Source organism: Podarcis melisellensis, assembly GCF_964234715.1.
Source record: "Podarcis melisellensis genome assembly, chromosome: 15".
NCBI classification, from domain to species: Eukaryota; Metazoa; Chordata; class Lepidosauria; order Squamata; family Lacertidae; genus Podarcis; species Podarcis melisellensis.
Window position 1 is genome coordinate 28,910,024 of NC_138532.1, and position 16,021 is coordinate 28,926,044.

The 16,021-nt window shown below is 45.9% G+C and overlaps 1 protein-coding gene across 1 annotated transcript in view; it reads left to right on the plus strand.

Moving 5' to 3' along the window:
* Nucleotides 1–16,021, plus strand: part of PITPNM3 (PITPNM family member 3) — a 70,975-nt gene that overhangs the window by 48,611 nt on the left and 6,343 nt on the right. The window contains 11 exon segments of the mRNA XM_081889773.1: nucleotides 5,070–5,259; nucleotides 6,376–6,495; nucleotides 7,559–7,740; nucleotides 8,654–8,826; nucleotides 10,353–10,523; nucleotides 11,743–11,934; nucleotides 12,092–12,240; nucleotides 12,910–13,026; nucleotides 13,174–13,290; nucleotides 14,894–15,042; nucleotides 15,171–15,320. Coding sequence (XP_081745899.1) covers nucleotides 5,070–5,259; nucleotides 6,376–6,495; nucleotides 7,559–7,740; nucleotides 8,654–8,826; nucleotides 10,353–10,523; nucleotides 11,743–11,934; nucleotides 12,092–12,240; nucleotides 12,910–13,026; nucleotides 13,174–13,290; nucleotides 14,894–15,042; nucleotides 15,171–15,320 — 1,710 coding nt within the window.

The following is a 16,021-nucleotide window of genomic DNA, read 5'->3' on the forward strand; positions in this document are numbered from 1 at the left end:
TACTGAGCCAGATGGACCAATGGCCTGACTCTGTATCAGGCAGTTTCCTCTGATTCTGTGCTCTGATGGTACTCATTCCACAGCCATTGCTTCAGTCCACTCCATTTTCTCATCTGAGCCGTGTCTTTCTCAGATATTCTAACTTTCCCCCGAGACCTTTTCATACCTGTTGTGTCTCAAAGGCCCTTTCAAAGTGGCCACATTAGACAGACGGATCCGGCCAGAGCAGATGGGCTGTTTTGGAGGCAGCACATCCCAGGCACTGGGGTCTTTTGGATAGATTTGGAGGATGGGAGCAGAGTGCACTGCTAACTTACGAGCTTGCATATCTCATCATAACAGAGATCCCAGCCCTGGGGTTCTGCAGAAGGAGCAGGTGGTAATAGGGAACCAATAGCCAAGGCTGGGCAATGCCGCCCCCTTGTGGCAACAGGCACGATGATTCTTTAGGTTCGATTTACGGATTCTTCAGCTGTGATTCCTGAATCGCAGGTGGTTAGACTAGATGGAGCCTTGGGGTAATTTCCAGCTCTTTGACTCATTGGAGGTTTTTAATCAGAGGTTGGAAAGCCAGCTCTGAGGGATTCTTGAGCTGTGATTCCTGCATTGCTGGGGGTTGGACTGGAGTGCTCCTCCCTACTCTGCAATTCTATGATCCTATCTGCAAATATTTAGGATCTGGCCAGTACAAAACCAATATGGATGACAACTTCAGAGAAGAAGGAAGATATCTCTGAATGTGCCCACGTAACACAGCTCAGCAAAAAAACTTCCAGCATTACATCTCCAGCATTGACCTGCATTATACAGCCCCTTTCTGTAAGAACATGCATTAGTTCTAAACAAAACTAATTCTTAAAAAAATAAAAATAAAACTTCTTTGGCTTTGGGAGGTGTTGAAGCACAAGGTGAGTCTCAGCAATTCAGACAAACTGATTAGGTATTGAACGTACATGGGAGAAAGACCTGCACATGCAAAGCGAGGATTCTAAATCGTATGCACTTTGGTCATCTAAACCATATAGGCCAGTCCCAGCTTCTGTGTTCCAGGAAAATCCTACACAGAGGGAACTGTACACCAGTGCAAACTGCCCATATGATGTCAAAATATTCTCAGGACTCTTGGAGGGGCTGTGGAAGAAGAGACAGCATTTCTTACTTGCGGTGGGACTGCCCACAAGTATCATAGAATCATAGAATCATAGAGTTGGAAGAGACCACAAGGGCCATCGAGTCCAACCCCCTGCCAAGCAGGAAACACCATCAGAGCACTCCTGACATATGGTTGTCAAGCCTCTGCTTAAAGACCTCCAAAGAAGGAGACTCCACCACACTCCTTGGCAGCAAATTCCACTGTCGAACAGCTCTTACTGTCAGGAAGTTCTTCCTAATGTTTAGGTGGAATCTTTTTTCTTGTAGTTTGGAACCATTGTCCGCTTCTCTGGAGCAGCAGACAACAACCTTTCTCCCTCCTCTATGTGACATCCTTTTATATATTTGAACATGGCTATCATATCACCCTTTAACCTCCTCTTCTCCAGGCTAAACATGCCCAGCTCCCTTAGCTGTTCTTCATAAGGCATCGTTTCCAGGCCTTTGACCATTTTGGTTGCCCTCCTCTGGACACATTCCAGTTTGTCAGTGTCCTTTTTGAACTGTGGTGCCCAGAACTGGACACAGTACTCCAGGTGAAGTCTGACCAGAGCAGAATACAGTGGCACTATTACTTCCCTTGATCTAGATGCAATACTCCTATTGATGCAGCCCAGAATTGCATTGGCTTTTTTAGCTGCCGCGTCACACTGTTGGCTCCTGTCAAGTTTGTGGTCAACCAAGACTCCTAGATCCTTTTCACATGTACTGCTCTCAAGCCAGGTGTCCCCCATCTTGTATTTGTGCCTCTCATTTTTTTTGCCCAAGTGCAATACTTTACATTTCTCCCTGTTAAAATTCATCTTGTTTGTTTTGGCCCAGTTCTCTAATCTGTCAAGGTCGTTTTGAAGTGTGATCCTGTCCTCTGGGGTGTTAGCCACCCCTCCCAGTTTGGTGTCATCTGCAAATTTGATCAGGATGCCTTTGAGTCCATCATCCAAGTCGTTGATAAAGATGTTGAATAAGACCGGTCCCAAGACAGAGCCACAGTATTCAACTTCTGGACAATGGTTTATCAGGAAAAGACTCAAGCATCCCATTCCATCTTTGTTTATTAAATCTGTGGGATGATCAGCTGGAAGGTTTTAGCTCTCAGGAATGCTTGACGTGGATGCTGTCAGCTGTCAGAACCTCAGTTGCCCCCAAATGGAAACCTTGCAGGATTTCCAAGTTTCGCATTGTTATTAAAATATGTGGAGTTTAGCATTAGCTGAAAAAAAACAACTCATAAATTATAGGTTGACAAAGGCTCAGAGGACCCTGAAAAATTCTGTGCTGTTTGGTGGGATTTTGTTTTATATGCAAGAAATACAGACACACAGGACTCCTTCTGCACAGCATAACGTGTAATTTGGCCTTCCTTTTTTAAAAAAAAAATGTTTTTATTGATTTTCCAATATCGTTCCAATAGCAGCCTCATTATAACAATACCAATTTTATCCAATTAATACAATTATTAATGACAATTATTCCAATGTCAAAATATACAATTTAATCAAACTGCCCTCCCTGTGTGCTAGACTCGATGACTTCATTCTTCTACATTTTTTTGGCATTCCAAATCCTTAATAATTTCCTTTTTTTTAAAAAAAAATATTTACTAACAGTTTAAAGACTATAAAAGAAGGGGGGGAAATTCAACAATACAATACAATACAATACAAAAACAAAAACACTACATTACACTAACACTAAAACATTAAATTAGCAACACAAAACAAACACAATTTAAAACACATCCAGTAATTTCAGTATCTTATCTTTCATTCACTTGTTTCCATGACCTCCTCACACCTCCCTTTTTGTATTCCACTTCAATTAACTGTTTCAGCAATTCCTTTCCATCTTCCTCTATTTTCTGTCCTGTAATTTATCTTAACTTATTCTAACCTTATTTTTTCCTTTTAATACATTAAAGATCTATTTGTACTTAATTCCTTATAAGATTTCTGCTAAAGCCATATAACTTCATTCCAACATTTTTCTAACATTCATTAATTTTACAGTATTTCTGTAAATAATCTTTAAATTTTTTCCAGTCTTCTTCCACCGACTCTTCTCCCTGGTCTCGGATTCTGCCAGTCATTTCCACCAGTTCCATATAGTCCATCAACTTCATCTGCCATTCTTCCCGGGTGGGCCAAATCCTTAATAATTTCCATTCCGTTCAGATATAATAATCCCTTATACAACCTTGTGATTTCATTCATGTTGGTAAATTAGGTAATTTATAAAGTTTCAAGTGAGGAACTCTAACTGTAATCCTTATTATGTGTCAGTTCCACACACTCGATGATGTTTTCCCATCCATATATGGTGTCATATCCTTCATTCTTACAACTGTTGATGGTTCCTGTCATGCCTCAAGAAGAAGCAATTATCTCAGAGTTTCCAAAAGTCACTGCATCACTTTGTCCTGTGATTTGGCTTCCAGCAAACTGTTGAATGGTTTCTTTAAATGTAAAGGTTCACCATTGTTCCACCCGATGTGTATGTCTTTAAGGGGCCAGAGCAAGGGCCAGAGCAAAATAACGAGACCCAGCTTTACAGCTGTGAAACATAGCAGGTGCTGCTGAGTTGTATTGATTAAGCTGTGTCAGCAGTTGGGTGTGGTATATAAGGAGCAGCACCTAGCTCTCCCATTACCCTGGGGGATGGGTTGGTGGTTGGGTCTGGTTCGTTGATGTATTTAGTGTAAATGGAGTTTTTGTTTTTCTTATTAAAACCTTGTTTAAGTTATTGAGTCCCTTTTTAATGCATGGTCTCCCCAGCAAGCTCTTTGCATCGCTACCATACTGCAAATAGCCAACACAAACAAGGCGCCTTCGCCATTTTTCCAGCCTAGGAAGAACAGCCTGAATCCAGACTGCAAATAGTTAATCCAAAAGGTTCTATTCCCACAGCTGGTGGACTCCTTTCTTCCCTGCCAGTGATTTATGGCCAATTGTCCTTATCTCAGACACTTTCCTTCATGGATAACGGAGGTTAGGGTGGACTTTGCTCCATATTTTCAAAGTGTAATGTTTCCTCCTGCCTCTCAATTCCTTTCTCTCTCACACACAGTTCCAATTTTGTTAAATTCCATATTTATATTCCAATTTCTTCTTTCTGCACTTGTACAGATTTTTTAAAATAAAACTTGCATTCCTGGGAGGGTTGCTGTATCATAAATGTAGAGAAAAACTTTGATATAAGTAAACCATGGGCTCCCCTCCCCTCATCGTCTCTTTCACCGAATTAAATCCCCTCTCAATCCAAACCTTTTAAATCCTTGTAGCTGGGTTCATTTTCGCAGTTTCTTATCGTCTCCAGTGCACGCCTGCAGTTTACTCCCATTAAAAAAACCCAATTAGCAGGATAACCTGTGCTTCCAGGAACAGGATCGGGGGTGGGGTGGGGGTGCAGCAGCTGGAGTGCTCCATGCACCCAGTGCCTTTGCCTGCCCTCGCATTCCATGGGGAAGCAAGTGCCAGACCGCCAAGCAAACTGCGGGTGAGAGCCATGTTCCTCTTCCAACCGAAGAGGAATGCAGAAAATGCAATTCCCCCATCATTTTCTGATTATCTCCATTGGTGTCTCTCCGTGGTGTTGGGAGAGGCAATTTATCCCCTGGTGCCCAGGAAACCGGAAACCTACAATTTGACCCTCCTGTTGGCAATAAGTACTTCCCCAACCTAATATTAAGTCTCTTCTGGATATACTGTGATGCATTTTGTACTTCTGTTATTTTTATTGCATTAATTTGTTTTGCTTCAATAAGTCTTTTTGGTTGTTTTAAAGAGAATCTGAAAATAAGTACGGTAATACAGATGAGGATCCTGCTGTAGATGGCCCTTGTGGTTCCGCACCTGCTTTTTAGCCCTGGCTAATTCCCTGTGCTGTCCCTTTTCTTACCCCCTTGTTCTCCCCCCCCCCAGCCTGAATCCCTACAGCTATGATGAGACCTCCCTGAGCAGCAGCGAAGACCACATCCCTCTGGCTGCCTTGCCACTGCTGGCCATCTCCTCCCCGCAGTACCAGGATGCGGTTGCCATGGTGATCAGCCGAGCCAACCAGGTTTACAATGAATTTCTCAAGTCTCCTGACGGGAGTGGATTTAATGGGCAGGTACGATCATGCCTCTCTTGGATGAAGAACACGATGGCCAGGGTTTAAGGGGATCAGCCCATCCACAGACAGCAGCTTTGATAAGGTTCTTCCCTCTAACCACTGGGCCTTTCTCTCTTCCTTTCTCTCGTTCATACTTTGAACTCGTGTGTCCCTTTCTTTAAATGGAATCAAGGCAACTGAAAATGATGTAAAAACCTGCCTTATACACAGTGGAGAATAAATGTTAACTTACAAAGTTTTGGCCTTGTAAGTCATTCTTCTCACACTGCAGTTCCCATGGGAAGCAGTGATAGCCACCAATCTGGATGGCTTTAAAATAAGCCTCTTTTAAATTCACGGAGGAGGAGAGTGCTCTCTAGGGCTGCTAGCCAGGATGGCAACATCCTGCCTCCGCAGTTGGAGGCAGCGATGCTTCTGAATGCTGGTTGCTGGAAGCCACAGGAGGAGAGAGGACTGTTGTGCTTGGGTCCTGCATGTGGGTTTCACATTGAAGTGTCTGGTTGGCCATTGTGAGAATAGGATGCTGGACTAGATGTACCAGTGGCTTGATCAAGCAGGGATCTGCTTACATTCTTATGTTTTAGAATAGAATAGAATAGAATTTATTATTTATACCCCGCCCATCTGGCTGGGTTTGCCCAGCCACTCTGGGTGGCTTCCAACAAAGTATTAAAATACAATAGTCTGTTAAACAGCTTCCCTAAAGAGGGCTGCCTTCAGATGTCTTCAAAAAATCTGGTAGTTGCTCTTCTCTTTGACATCTGGTGGGAGGGCGTTCCACAGGGCGGGTGCCACCACTGAGAAGGCCCTCTGCATGGTTCCCTGTAACTTGGCTTCTCGCAGTGAGGGAACCACCAGAAGGCCCTCGATGCTGGACCTCAGTGTCTGGGCAGAACAATGGGGGGTGAAGATGCTCCTTCAGGTTTTCACATCACCTGAATCCTCCTGTCTCTGTGTGTTGTGGTGGAGGCTCTCTTGACTTTTGTTGATGGGTTTGGGGATTGTTTGACTCTTTGGGTGTGTGTGTGTGGGTATGCATGCTGAGTGGTGGGTCTGGATGAGGCCTCTGGGACTTTGCTACCAACTTGGACGCCCTTCTCTTCTCCTTCCCAGGTGTGCCTCATTGGGGACTGCGTGGGAGGAATTATGGGGTTCGATGCCATCTGCTACAGCACCGGCTTGGCAGATGAAAGCCAGTCCAGCAGCAGGAGAGGCAGTGCCAGCAGTGCCCAGGTACAGTCCCTTCCTCTTGGGAGTGGGGTGGAGGGCGGGAGTCAGGACTGGCAGGCTTCCTGAGAGATCCCTGGCACCCGTCTGCTTGGGAACTCCAGTGCTGCTCCTATCCACCGAAAAAGCACATTGAGGAAGTTTTGGAGGCGAAACAATGGTTGCAGCTGCACCTGTTGAATTTCTGTCTGTCAGACTACTATTAAGGGTAAAGGAATAGGATACTAAGAAAAATCGCAAGCCTTCTAGCAAGAGGCCCAGAGACCCAATATAAGGTGATGTGGTGTAGCGGCTAGCCCGTGGGGCTAGGATCTGGGAGAGACCAGCGTTTCAATCCAGACTCAGCCATGAAGCTCACTGGGTGTGGCCTCAGGCCAGTCAGCCACTCTCAACCAAAGCCTAGCCTGCAGGGTTGTTGTGAGGATAAAATGGAGGGGACCATGTGACCACCTTGAACTTCCTTGGAAGAAATTGTGGGATGTAAATGTAATTAAATAAATCAGTTACTGGGAGCCACAGGAGGGGAGAATGTTGCTCTTTTGCTAAGGTCTTGCATGTGGGCTCCCTATTGGGGTATCTGGCTGGCCCCTGTGAGAACAGAACACTGGACTAGATGGGCCCAGTGGCGTAGCGTGGGTTGTCAGCACCCGGGGCAAGGCAAGTAATTTGTACCCCCTAACCCATGGATTTGTGCCCCCTAACCCTAACCCCCAGATGTTGCGCCCGGTGCGGCCGGCCCCCCCTGCACCCCCCACGCTACGCCACTGGATGGGCCATTGGCCTGATCCAGCAGATCCAGCAGATTCTTCTCATGTTCTCGTCCCTGCTTTATCCCACTCTTTCCCTGCCACTATAAACCTGTCCAAGTTTTGGGAGTAGATTTTGATGGCTGTACATTGGTGATTTTTGCACCATGAATGCCCCCTAGTGGATGAAGGCCTCTACATAACAAGATTCCAGCTCCTCTTGTGTCCCATCATGTTCCCTTTTGAGCGCGCGCACACCCCCCCACCCGGGTTGTCCCAACGGCAATTCAATATTCCCTTTGCTGGCTTCTCTGCCCCTTCAGGATAATCCCCTCTCAGGCGAAGACTCCAACCTGGGGGAGCTGAAGCGTCTCAGCAAGAGCAACATTGACATCTCTGGGATGATGGAGGACGAGGAGCCCCGGCAACCGTTGCCGCGGAAACAGAGCGACTGCTCCAACTACGAATGTGACGCTATCACGCAGCATCACGCCTTCCTCTCCAGGTAAGGGAGAGGGAGAGAGGAGGAGAGGTAGCCTCAGGTGGGTCCATCCAGGAGCCTGGAGACCAAAGTTCTATGAGCACCTGGGAGCAGTTCCTATTCATGTTGTTATTTAGTTAATTATTTGTAAGTTTTTAATGTCTCTTTATTCAAGGAAGGACACAATCTTCAACAAGATAAAAGACTAAAGAAGGAAATAAAGAGGACCATGCAACTGAACGAAGATTAAAATTAAACATGCACACAAAACAAACTTGGGCCTTTTTGTTCACAAACCTCGTGGTGCATCCATAAAACTGCTAGGACATTTGTAAAGCTAAGAGGATCTGGTATCATTTCAAAATGTATGAGGGCTGACTCCCTACTTTGCAGGGACTTGGGCTAGATGGCTGTTGGGGTCCATACCAACTCTGCAATTCTATGATTCTGTTAGTGGGAGTATAGAATTGTAGAATGGGACACCAAGGGTTGTCTAATCTGACCTCCTGGAATCCAGGAATTGCAGCAGACGAATCCTTGATAGGTGGCTATCCAACCTCTACTTAAAAGCCTCTGATAGAGGAGAGTCCACTACCTTCTGAGGGAGTCCATCCACTGGCTGAACAGCTCTTACTGCCAGAATGTTCTTCCTAAAGTTGGGATTGACTTTCTTCTCATTCAAATCCGTTGGTTTGGGTCGTTGTTGTCCCCACCCCAGAGCAACAGGAAACAAGCTTGCTTGATATTTCATGTGATGGCCCTTCAGATATTTGAAGATGGCTATCATGTCACCTCTCCATCTCCTCTTCTCTAGGGTAAACATACCCAGCTCCCTCAGCTGTTCCTCATAAGGCTTGGCTTCCAGACCCTTGATCATCTCGGGTCTGGACAACGTTCATCTTCCATGTTCCTCTCCCTCTCCTTCTCTCCTCTCCAGCATCCACTCCACAATGATGAGTGAGGATGCTGATTTCCCTCCTGAGACCTCTGCCAACCTGCTGGACGTCAACCTGGGACGCTTTGACTTTGAAGTCTCCGATTTCTTCCTCTTCGGCTCCCCCCTTGGTTTGGTGCTTGCCATGAGGAGAACAGTCCTGCCTGGCCTGGAAGGTGAGCCCAGTTTCTTGGGGGGAATTACCTGGAGGGGTGCTAAGAAGCAAGGGGGCAGTAGGGGGGCTCTGGAGGTGGCTACCTTCAAGCGCGTTGATCACTTCTTTATGACTGATCAGCCTTAGAGCCTTTTTTTTTTAAAGAATTTTTATTAATTTTTCCAACACATAATAAAAGACAAACACCTTACAAAACAAAGACATACACCACATTAAACATATACTGACTTCCCCATACCTCCCTTTCGCTGCATCCTTGTTCCAAAGTTCTTTAGCAACCCTTTAATCAGTTTATCTATTAGTTCCCTTTCATTAAATTTCTTTAAACTTAATATTTACAGCTGTGTTTCTCTACTTCTTACCCCTTGACATCTCAACACTCCTCAATTTTACAACAGTTTTTAAGATATAATTTAAACTTCTTCCAGTCCTCTTCCACTGTCTCTTTCCCCTGATCTCGGATTCTGCCGGTCATCTCTGCTAGTCCCATGAAGTCTGTCACCTTCGTCTGCCATTCTTCCAGAGTAGGTAGTTCTTGCATCTTCCAATACTTTGCCAGAAGAATTCTTGCTGCTGTGGTAGCATACATAAAAAAGGTTCTGTCCTTCTTTGGCACCAATTGGCCAACCATGCCCAGGAGAAAAGCCTCAGGTTTCTTAGGAAAAGTCCATTTAAGGACCTTCTTAATTTCATTGAACAAAACACTTTCCACACTTCTTCTTCAAAAAAAATACTGCTGTTAGTGCTTTCAACGCTACTCCCATTGGTCACATTTGTTTGTATTTACAGTGCCGAGTTGTCACAAGATAGCCAATTTTCGGTAACAGCTATTGATTCTTATAAATTAGTTACTGTACATCTGTGGTAGGTGAAGGTTTGTAGAGTTGGAAGGGACCATGAGGGCCATCTAGTTCAACTCCCTGCAATGCAGGAATCTCTTGCCCAACATTGGGTTTGAACCCACAACTCTGAGATTAAGAGTCCCGTGCTCTACTGACTAAGCTCTCCAGCTTTTTGGTAAGTAGTCACAGATAAATAATCTAAATATACAAACACTCTAAAGGCTCTAAATTTCATTCACCCTCACATTTCCATTAGTAAGATGTGTGAAAAATATTTTTCATGAAATATTCTTTGCTGTATAGCATATTTTTTTTCCTTTTAGCTGCAATGTTAGAGCATATATTTATTTTCTGAATGAAAGAATGTGCAATTAATTGTTTCTGTGTTGAAGGATGCAGATGCAGAGAGGATTATTATTATTATTATTATTATTATTATTATTATTATTATTCTGGAAAAAGCAAATCCTGCTGATTATGGGATGCACCCGCTCATTCAAGAATCCACTGGGCTGCCCCATTTCTCCATTTGACAGCTCAAAGCTGACCCCCATCCTGGCCCCCCCACCTCTGCTGAAGCCTCTCTGGAAATGTAGGGACAAGCTTGGCAGCTGTTTCTGTCCTGCTTCAAGACATTTTGTGGGCAATTTCTGATGATTCTGGGGCTCCTCTTTCCCCTTTCCAGCCTCCCAGGTGCATCCTGCCTGCAGCCAGGTCTACAGCCTTTTCCACTCTGCGGACCCCTCCGCTTCCAGACTTGAGCCCTTACTGGAGAACAAGTTCCACCTCCTGCCTCCATTTACGGTCCCGAGATACCAGCGTTACCCACTGGGAGATGGGAAGTCCCACCTCTTAGGTACATCTCATATTTCTCTGGTTTTCCAATTTTATTGGTTTCTCACCTCAAAAAGTGCAAATATAACAACAAATGAAAGAGGACAAAGAATAAAAAAAAAGCCCAGAAGAGCAGACATATAAAGATAGAGCGCATCTCCAAAGGGATAATAAAGTATTAACCTCATACAAAGATTCCCTTTAGAAACATTAAAAATAAAAACGATTCTCTACATGTGAGTCCCATCATTATTGAGAATAGAATAAAGATTCTATGTAGACTTAAATGAGACATTTGCATACCCTGGTGGCACTCAGTAGCCACGTGCCACAATATTCGTGTAAGAAATAAAATCATGCCTTTCCTACTACAAGGTGACTTACAAAAATAGCTTAAAACAATAGAGATAGATAGATAGATAGATTAGATAGATAGATAGATAGATAGATAGATAGATAGATAGAGTGGTACCTTGGTTCTCGAATGGCTTAGTTGCTGAACATATCGGCTCCTGAACACCGCAAACCTGGAAGTAAGTGTTCCGGTTTGCAAACGTTTTTCGGAAGCTGAACGTCCGACGCGGCTTCCGCTTGAGTGCAAGAAGCTTCTGCAGCCAATTGGAAGCCATGCCTTGGTTTTCAAATGGTTTCGGGAGTTGAACAGACTCCTGGAATGGATTAAGTTCGAGAACCAAGGTATCACTGTAGATTAGATAGATAGATAGATGATAGATAGATAGATAGATAGATAGATAGATAGATAGATAGATAGATAGCAAAAGGCTGCAATATCAGATAAGATACAGTGGTACCTCGAGTTACAAACACCTCAGGTTACAAACACTTCAGGTTACAAACCTGGAAGAGTTACCTCGAGTTGAGAACTTTGCCCCAGGATGAGAACGGAAATTGTGTGCTGGCGGCACAGCGGCAGCAAGAGGCTCCATTAGCAGAAGCACACCTCCAGTTAAGAACAGTTTCAGGTTAAGAACGGACCTCTGGAACGAATTCAGTTCGTGACTAGAGGTACCACTGTAGTGGCAAAATAGTAGCCTAAAAGACTCCCTCTTTCCCCAGATACTCAGCCAAAGGAAGGCATCTCATGAACACATGGTTTTCTGGGGGGACAAAGATGGACTGGAATAACACCTCCTGCCACCTGATCTCTCTCTCTCTCTCTCTCTCTCTCTCTCTCTCTCTCTCTCTCTCTCTCTCTCTCTCTCTCCCCTCATCCCCTGCAGCGGATGTCCTCCACTGCCACAGCGCCCTGTTTGCTGAAGATAATTCTGCAAAGCTGCCCTCCTTCTCCTTGGCAGGGGTCTCTGAGCCTTCCAACGCCACCCTAGGGAAGGGGCGGCGAGGGAGCACCGGCAGCAGTGACAGCGAGAGTTCTGGGTCGAGGGAGAGCTTGCTGCCTGCTAGCGTGACCCAGAGTGAGTCCTGCCCTCTGGGGATTAAGGCAGGAGATCTCTCTCTCTCTGTTTCTGGTTGAACAAAAAATGGGAATCCTAGGGTGCAGGGAATCTTGTGAGAAACAGGAAGCTTTGGGGCACAGTCTTGCTGATGCTGACCTCCTTTGTTTCCCTGCAGTCACATCTAAATGGTGGGGGGCAAAGAGGATAGATTATGCCTTATACTGCCCAGACGTCCTTACGGCTTTCCCCACAGTGGCTCTTCCCCATCTCTTCCACGCCAGCTACTGGGAGTCCACAGACGTGGTTGCCTTCATCCTCAGACAGGTGAGAGGGCCACTTTTTCTCCTCTACCTTGGGGCGGACGTAAAATGGAGGATGGGAGAACCATAGAACCTGGAAGGGGGGAACAGGTGGAATATAAATGTAATAAAAAATGAATAATTTAACAATTTGGGATCAGTTTATCTGCAAGATTGGCTTACCAAGTTCATGACCACTCGACCAGTTTGATTGACCGAACTAGCACTGTTTAGAAGTGCCACGCTGCATTCGTAAGCAATCGATCCTTTAGTGTGGCAGCACCTGTCCTACGGAACTCCCTGTCTCTTGACCTTCACATTGCTCTTTTGGGCGCCTGCTAAAAACATTCTTGGTTAGACAAGTCTACCGAGATGTTTAGAAAGCTGGTGTGAGTTTTAACCCGTTTTTTAACTTTTTGAATGTCTTAAATCATTGTTGTTCATTTTTATTAGCCATAATTTAATTGTTTTATATTTTTTTGCAAAGCCCTTTTTTATGAATTGTACAAATTTTATGAAACAGAATGGATAAATCAACAAATAAATCCATCAGGCGCCTTGGAATTCCTTGTTCCACGCATGCAACAACCTAATTGAATCCCACCCATTATTATAAAGAAAATGGTGCCATCTTGCCTGGCCGTTTCTGCTGCCAAGGCTGCCTTCCCTCTCAGATGCTCACATTTCGTTTCAGGTGATGAGATTTGAAACCACCGCTGTCAAGGAGAGTAACAGCTTGGACCCGGCGATGCTCAGTCCCTTGAACCCCCGAGAGAAATGGCTGCGCAAGAGAACCCAAGTCAAACTGAGGGTGATGAGTGCCTTTTCATTCATTCATTCATTCATTCATTCATTCATTCATTTTATTTCTATGCTGCTTTCCCACACATAGAGAGAAATACGGTACCCACTGCAGCTTACAACAAAGAAAACAGGAGTGCATTTCTTTCCTTTTCAGAATGTGACTTCCAACCACCGATCGAACGACGTCATCGCGGCCGAAGATGGTCCCCAGTCCCTGGTTGGCCGCTTCATGTACGGCCCCCTTGACATGGTGGCCCTGACGGGAGAAAAGGTAAGCCCCCCCGCCCCGGTCTTCATTCTTCCTGCTAAGGCTAATTGGACACACAGGGGTGTGTCAGCCATGCAGTGAAAGAGACTTCAGAAGGGGACTTTGTTCTCAGAGGGAGGCTTCTTACTGGTGGGACGGCAGAGGAAGAGCAAGACTGCCTAACTTTAGCATTTTTAGCAGGTTCCGTATTGCACCGAAGTGCAGAATCTAAGGGAGGCAGCTGCTGGGTGGCAACCCTTTGATTTAATGGCTCATTTAAATCTGCCTGCTCCTTGCCACTCTCTTCACCTGGGCAAAATTGCAGCACTCAAAGCTGGGAAGTAAATTGGGGAAGAAGCTGGTGCTGCCTCCCCACCAATTATTATTATTATTAGAATTTATATACTGCCCTAAACCTGGGGGTCTCAGGGCAGTTCACAGAACAAAATCAAGATATAAAACCATAAAATACCCAATAAAAATATATAAAAAAACAACCCAATAGCCTCCCCCCCAAATAAAACATTTTAAAAGGGCGTAGAGTGTAAATCAGATCAACCAAAGGCCTGGTTAAGAAGGAACGTTTTTGCCTGGCACCTAAAGGTGTATAATGAAGGGGCCAGGCAAACTTCCCTGAGGAGAGCATTCCATAGATGGGGACCTGCTGCAGAGAAGGCCCCGTTCTCGGTTCGCCACCCTCTGGACCTCTTGAGGAGGGGGCAACAAAGGAGGGCCTCAGAAGATGATCTCAGGGTCTGGGTAGGTTCATATGGAAAGAGGTGGTCCTTGAGGGATTACTGTCCTGAGCTGTTTATAGGTCAAAACGAGCACTTTGAATTGGGCCCGGAAACTAATTGGTAGCCAGTGCAGTCGGACCAGGATCGGTGTAATATGCTCAAACCGTCTTGCTCTGGTGGCCACCTGGCCACTGAATTCTGCACCAGCTGAAGTTTCCGAACCATCTTCAGAGACAGCCCAACGTATAACGCACCAATATCATAGCCTGCTTGGCACTAACGTTGCCTCCCTCTCCTCTTCCACTGCAGTCTGGGGCTTCTGGGAGTTGTACTCCAAAAATACCTGGTTGTAGGGTGCTTCTGACACAGACCTGGTGGTGCCCCAACAGAGAACAACTGCTGGGGAGTGTGGGGGGCGGGTCTCAGGAGGAACATCTGTGGCTCTGTTGCCACTGTACCACAACATCCAGCAAGGATCGTCTGATGCTCTGAAATTGAAATTTGAAATACTTTATTGTTACTTGTACAACTTGTATACAGTGAGATTACTCGAGCACCCCCCACTCATCTCTCTTAGTCTTAATTCCCCTTGTTTACTGATGCACACCCACCAAATCCGAAAGTCAGTTGCCTTGTTGTTATCTTTTCATTCAGCAGCCTAATAGCCCACGGATAGAAGCTGTTCTTTACCTTCTTCTGGAGCCTCCAGGCCCAGAGGCAATCTATCTACATTCCTAATCTGTTAGGGGCATTTGGCCCCTGTGAGAACAGTGCACTGGACCAGATGGGCCATCATCGTGACCCACCAAGGTTCATCTTTCGCTCTTATGTGCTCCTGCTCTCTGACTGGATAACAGGAAGTGCATCCAGGTGTTCTCTTCCTCCTCCAGGTTGACATCTTCATTATGACAGAGCCCTCTTCTGGGCGCTGGGTCTACTTTGACACGGAGATCACCAACAGCAGTGGGAGGGTCTCCTACAACTTCCCTAAAGAGAAGAGGCTGGCAGTGGGTGTCTACCCCATTAAGATGGTGGTCAGGTAAGGCCCAGGCCTTGGGAGGTTCTGGGAAGGGTGTCTGTGTGCCATGGTGAGGGGGGTGGCGCAGAATCCCAAAAAAATGCTCAGCGGTTGGAGAGAACCCGGTACTTGCTTTTTGCCCCCTCCAGGGGCGACCAGAGCACAGCCGTCAGCTACCTCACTGTCCTCCCCCGGGGAATGGAGTGCGTGGTTTTCAGCATCGATGGGTCCTTCGCAGCCAGCGTCTCCATCATGGGCAGTGACCCCAAGGTTCGGGCCGGCGCAGTCGACGTTGTCAGGTGAGGGGCTCCCAGCAAATGATTCTGTGGACAGAATTAATTCATACTCAGGCCAGGGGGAGGCTCAGTTGACCTTGGGAACCCCTAGAGGCTGGATCATGAGAACAGGCCAATGGATCAGGCCAATGACCCACCCCAGTCCAGCATCCTTTTCTTCCAGTAGCCACCCAGAGGCCTGTGGGAAACCATCAAGCAAGACCCGAGCACAAGAGCCCCCTCCCCACCTCTCGGTTTCCAACAGCTGGAATTCAGAAGGATTGCTGCCTCCAGCTGTGGAGGCAGAACATAACCATCATGGCTACTAGCCATTGATAGCCTCCTCCATGAATTTGTCTGATCGTCTTTTAGAGCCATCCAAGTTGGTGGCCATCACTGCTTCCTGTGGGAGAGAGTTCCATAGTTTAACTTCGTGCTGTGTGAAGGAGGACTTTCTTTTATCTGTCCCGAATCTCCCAATGTTCATTGGACACCCCCAATTTCTAGCGTAACAAGAAAAGGAGGAAAACTTTCCCCTACCCTCTTGCTCCATGCCTTGCATAATTTTCCTCCAAACTGAAAAGTCCAAAATGCCACAACCTTTCTTGATAGGGGAGTCGTTCCACCCCCCACTTTTTCATTTGGGTTGCCCTTTTCTGAACCTTTTCCAGCTCTACAAAATGAGCACTCTGTGATTTGAGCACCTTCTCTCTCTCTCTCTCTCT